Here is a 6000-nt window from a genome sequence, read left to right as displayed (position 1 = left end):
CTCTCATAACGTTAGCCAGTTAGCATGCTCCGTTTACTAAAAATAAAGCATCACATTAATAAGACAACAGTAATAAAAGTACGGCAATAGGCAAAGTACAGTAAAATAACATTTCAGTAAAAGATCAATACATAAAAAATTAAAACATAATAATAAAAACATTTCAATAAGATACTCACTTTCCCTAAGGCATGGTACACTATTTGTAAGCTAGACTGTATAGGTACGTTTTTAATTTTCCTTAAAAAATTTGTATGGAGCTGGCGTTCCTGATGTGTGTTGGTAGTGTGTTCCATAGTTTTGGGGCATAGTTGGCATGTGCCCCCACAGTTGAAAAACATCACGCAAAAGTGCCCCTTTGAGTGAAACAACTAGAGGATGTGCCCCTCCAATGGTCTAGGCGGGGTGGGGGGGGGGTAACTGTACATTGGATTATCGACTAAACCTTACTTGGTCCCAAGAAGAGGGTCTTGTGTATTATTGGGTTTAATAGGACATTTATTGTACATTGGAAGGGGTTGCGTTAGGACATTTACAGGGGTCAGTTTCGAATTGCAGTCTCTAGGTGCTCTTTGAGAGTGGTTTTGAAAGTGGGTAGTGATTCACATTCCTTTACAGCTGTGGCTAGGGCGTTCCACATTGATGTGGCATAATTGCTAAACTTAAGAGTGGTAGTAAACTTAAAAGTGGGTTTAGCATTGGCCTATATTCTATGATTACAGAATGCCAATGAGAGAAAGAAATCAGAAGAATATTAAAAAGCAGCTGAAAAAATCAAAGCTTCTCTTTGAAAAATTGGGTCCACTCCAAAGCAACAATAGTAAGGGAGGAGATAAGGATACAGGTATGTATTTGTAAGTCCTCACTACTAGCTACGTGTACAAGCTTGTCGCACAGAGCCAATAGTTTGGATTATAACTGAGAATCTGGTGATAACATGGTCAATAATGCTTATTTTGGACAGAAAAATGTGTCTTAAACATTTAAATTGACCAACCATAGATCCTTTTTATTCCAATCAAGGCAAGAGGGCTAGTGGTGGTAGTGCTATATGACATATTATTTTATAACACAATTATAACATTGTAGGCTACAGTACGAATATTATATACAGTACAATTATATTACTATTATAATATTATTTGCTCCACCTTAGATAAAGACAGTACAGACAATGAAGATGGAGATATTCAAGAGGGAAATGATGATATCAGGAAGAGAGATGGTGAAGAAGTGGAGGAAAGAGAAAATGCAGATGATTCTATGGAGAGAAATTATGAAGAAGTGGAGGAAAGACAAAATGCAGATGATTCTATTGAGAGAAATTATGAAGAAGTTGAGGAAAGAGAATGCAGATGATGCTATGGAGAGAAATGATGATGAAGATGGTCATGGAGATGCTAAAGAAAGCAAGGATGAAAATGATGATTATTCAAACGACACAACAACAAATAACTTGAATGCTCTCCTGTTGCCATTAAAATATCCCACTGATCCAGCCAGTATCCAGGTACAATACATTTGTTTAATGGAGAGAATGGGGAAGATAGAGAGGGGGGAGGGAGAGAGAGATAGAGGAGAGGAGGAGAGGACAGGATGAGAGAAGGAGGGGAGAGAAGGGGAGTACAGGAGGAGAGTACAGGAGGAGAGAAGGGGAGCATAGGAGGAGAGAAGGGGAGTATATAGGACAGAAGGAGAGGGCAGGAGGAGCGGACATGAGGAGAGAAGGGGAGGAGAGAAGGAGAGTTAGGAGAGAGAAAGGAAGCTCAACGGCACTCGAATTAACTTTAACTGTTAAACTGTTTTATATCCTGTAAAATATATGTTGTAAATAGCTTTTAAAGAATAGGTTCACTATTTTTCAACCCAGACCATATTAAATGCTTTTCCCCCAAATATTTATATTCCTTACTGATATCTTTAGCATTGAGAAATGTACCACTGCAGAAATGGTTTAGGCCTTCAAACACCATGATAATCTACTTTTCAAACATCATGATAAATCTAAATTTCAAATAAATCCACTTTTCAAACACCATGATAATTTACTTTTCAAACACCATGATAATTAACTTTTCAAACACTGATAAATCTACTTTTCAAACATGACAATGAGGTGAAATAAACATTTGAAAGGTGTATTGTTCCCTGTGTGTTTTTATCATAGAGGTGTGGTTATACTATTAATCTGGATTGTCTATGTTATTCTAATGTTAATCTTAATCAAGGATGAAGACTATTTCACCATACATGACGCATCATAGCTTTTTGCTCACTGATGGGGTCCCATGTTGTGCAGTAGGTGCCCTTTTTTTCTTTTCGCCCCTGCCCTTCAAACAGCCTGAGTCCGCCACTGATGTCATGTATGTCCCTATGCCATAAATGTCATGATGTCATGTATGTTGTGTAGGCTATGTATGTCATAAATGTCACTATAATGAAAATGGACGACCCTGATGTAAACAAGATAAAGGTCTTTCTCTGGTCTGCATCCCCTTAACAATTGTGTGTATTGAGCTGTACTGTATTGTACCCATTCTGCAATCTGTTAATAAAGTTGTCATTCATTCATACTAATACACGATTATGTGTAGTGTAAAAACGATCCAGCAGGGGGCGCTGTCGTGACACACGTACACGTACGCGCACGAACCACTCGAAGCCACATTCCCCACTCTCTCTTCTCGCGGTACTTCCATTCATCTACCGGCGGGGGCGACATCCAGAAGAGAGATGGCGGCTAGAGGAGGTTTTCAATCGGCACCGACGGGAGGTGGCGGCGGCGGCGGCGGAGGAGGAATGGGCCCTGGCGGCCCCCCGGTGCAACAAGGCGGAGGAGGACCACCGGGCATGGGCCCCGGGACTCCCTCTGGAAGGATGGGACCCTCCTCGGGCGCACAGAACCACATGTATCGCTCTCCGATGCCGGGGCCTGGTTACCCGGTAAGGCATCACTGTAACGCGGGTTAGCTGCTGCCAGCGAGAACAAAGCCTCTCTGTCTCTGCTTTGTCAGATCAGCCACATCACAGAGGAGAGGAGCAGCTAGACGAGGCCCTGCAGGAATATGTGTTCGCTTTGTGGATTATTTGGATGCTCAAATATCTAGCCGATACTTCTTCTAGATTAACAGCTAGCTAGCTATCGTAGTGATTAGTTTTGAGAGTTTAAACCCGACCACCCTGGATACACACATAGCTAGCTATAGGCTAACCTGCTAGCGAGCTTCGCTATAAGGTTAACTTGCTCTATTTGTTAGGTTCGGTAGAATCACACAGGTCGAGGATTGTGCGAATATTAAGCGACACAGCTAACGTTACTACTTTGGCTAGTTAGTACGTTGACGTTTGCTGGTTGAAGTTTGACTGAACACTTTCCATTAAGGAATTGCTGCTGGTGTCCTGGGACGTCAACTTCCGTCCCCAACTCTGATTTCCACACTACTACTAGTGTGGGGGACCCTGATGTAAACAAGACTAAAGTCTTTCTCTGGTCTGCATCCCCTTAACAATTGTGTGTATTGAGCTGTACTGTACTGTACCATTCTGCAATCTGTTAATAAAGTTTTCAATCAATCAATCATCCTGACATACAGACACTACAAACACCCACGTCCACACACCAGTACATAAATCCACTGACACCAATGATGAAGGACCACAACCACAATGGAAACAAGCCTATGGCTTTATTGTGTTTATTCGAATCCTATTGGTAAATGGAGATAATGTATACCTGTTCATCCTGTGATCAAATGTATATGTATGATTCCATTCTAAATCAATAAACTATTCTATCTATCTATCTACCTTCTTGGTCCCGGGGATTTTGCATTTCGTGGACGGACTCTGACATTTCGCCTATCCGCGATACAAAGGCCACCACATACATACTCATAATTTCGTTTCAGTTCAAATCTCGAGCCTGTGTTATGACTGGGTCTCCATCAACCCACTTGTTTCTTCAGCCAGGAAGACTTATTATTATCACATGTATGGCATTCACACCGTCGAGCCAAAACAGCGGAAAATATGGCTCGTACAACCATTTGATTCCCCATCAAACTTTGATTTGAAAGTGTTTTGTGGTGCATGCGTTATTCAGCAGAACTGATTGCCACTACAGAGTATGCATCCTCTCTCCAAATTCACACTGTCAAACCAAAACGGCCCAAACTATCTGATGGTAAAGCCTTCAGGGAATTTAAACATGGTTGACAGTTTTTTTTGTGTTTATATTAAAGAAAGGAAAGTCTAGTGCTGGCTGAGCATATTGTTTGTTTGCACTAAGTTAATACTTTGACAAATGTAGCCTATATTTGTCAGTCAGTTCGGTCTTTGTGTGCCAAACATTATTTAAGGCTGTAGACACTGTAACACTGTAAACCTTTTTATTTATTTTTATAAATGTTTAGATTTTAATAAAAATTAACGTATATCGAACCGAACCGAAAACCGTGACCCCAAAACCGTGATACGAACCGAACCGTCCATTTTGTGAACCGTCCCACCCCTACCGTTTATCATAAAAATTCAGTGCCCCCGAAATAAAAATAAAAAAAGCCCCAGAAAATCTATTAAGGGGGTCAAAAAAAGCCCTTGAAAAAAAATGTTAATCTCTAACCCTGATGAATGCCATGGTGAAAAAATGAAATATGATCTCAATGTCGCTGTACAGCGTGGTTTGGCAGACAACGCATGGTGGGAAATAACGCTGTACAACGTGAACGGCGGTGGATAAGATAAGATAAGATATTCCTTTATTAATCCCCTTGGGGAAATTCCAGCGACACACACATACAGCTCAACGTCTCATTAATAATAACATCACAATCATTACATTTTTACAGTAACAACGGCACAGCATAAATTAAAGGGGAACTATCTTACTATTTCTTTCACTATTTGGGACATTTTACACAATTCCTGTGAGTATGGAACACATCTGTATGTTTTTTTTCAAAAGAATTCATTGTTTTGTATTTTATTTATCATTGACTTGCATCAACAACATTATGGCTTAGCTCAGGGGTGGCCAACCCGCGGCTCGCGAGCCGCATGCGGCTCTTTGCCCGTCAATGTGCGGCTCTTCCATCCATACATTTTTTTTGTTTTTTGTTTTTTTTTATGTCACTCATTCCATAAGGACGTAGAATAAACATTTACACTTTTTTTTTAAATGGTCCATTTGCATGTTCTTGGTATCTGAATCTAGGGACATATATGGATCAGTGTCAGAAATAGTGTGTCTGTTACTAGGCTTGAGTAAATTGTAATGAACCAAAGGAGAATATCAATTCTATTTAAAAAAAAAATTATCTTTGACTGTAAATAACACCATGCTAAAATTGACCAGACCTGAAAAATCTAAGCAAATGAATAAAGGGAAGATGATTAAACAGAAGGTTTTGTAGATACAGTACTGAATTCTGCCATCTTTTTTATAATGTAAATTTCTCCACCATTTTTCATCATATTGCAACACTTTTTTGCAAGACGTTCACAGAAAGGTAGAGAAACTAACTGCGTTCTGTTTTATGGCAATAACGTTCAGGTTTGTGGGAGATAATCCCAAAAAATAAGAGAAATTAAAAAGTAAATCCAGAAGTCAGATGATTGACAGGGGCTGGTGTGAGCTGGGTAGGGTAGTTTTTCGAAATTTGAAAGCCCTGAGTCTCTTCCTTCAAAAGACTACACTCACTTTTGGCTGTGCCACTTCCTCCTGTCAATATGCGCCGGTTTGCGACTCAATGCCCTGAGATTTCTATAATCTTATATTTCACTAATAACAGTTAAAATAATTGGTAAACAAACATAATGCTGAAAATATACACTTTTACTGTATATCTCGGGCTTAAGAGGTTAACCCTGTGAGGCCCAAATTAAAAAGAAATTAGCAACTTCAGAGGCCAGAGGGTGGGACATATAAACACATTTACTATCAAATAGCATTGTGAGGCTGAACAACAGGACCAATTGACTATACATGTGCTTAAAAGGGGA

At 39.9% G+C, this 6000-nt stretch overlaps 1 protein-coding gene across 1 annotated transcript in view; it reads left to right on the top strand.

The window, feature by feature from the left end:
- Positions 1-2717: 2717 nt before the first annotated feature.
- smarcd1 (SWI/SNF related BAF chromatin remodeling complex subunit D1) overlaps positions 2718-6000 on the top strand; it is a 40005-nt gene continuing 36722 nt past the window's right edge. Inside the window, exon 1 of the mRNA XM_084317012.1 lies at positions 2718-2943. Coding sequence (XP_084173138.1) covers positions 2734-2943 — 210 coding nt within the window. The 5' untranslated portion in view covers positions 2718-2733. The remainder of the gene's footprint in view (positions 2944-6000) is intronic.

The sequence above is a fragment of the Notolepis coatsorum genome, assembly GCF_963971535.1.
Source record: "Notolepis coatsorum genome assembly, chromosome: 6".
Taxonomy (NCBI): domain Eukaryota; kingdom Metazoa; phylum Chordata; class Actinopteri; order Aulopiformes; family Paralepididae; genus Notolepis; species Notolepis coatsorum.
Note: the sequence above shows the minus strand (reverse complement) of the source record. Positions and strands in the feature narration are given on the sequence as shown.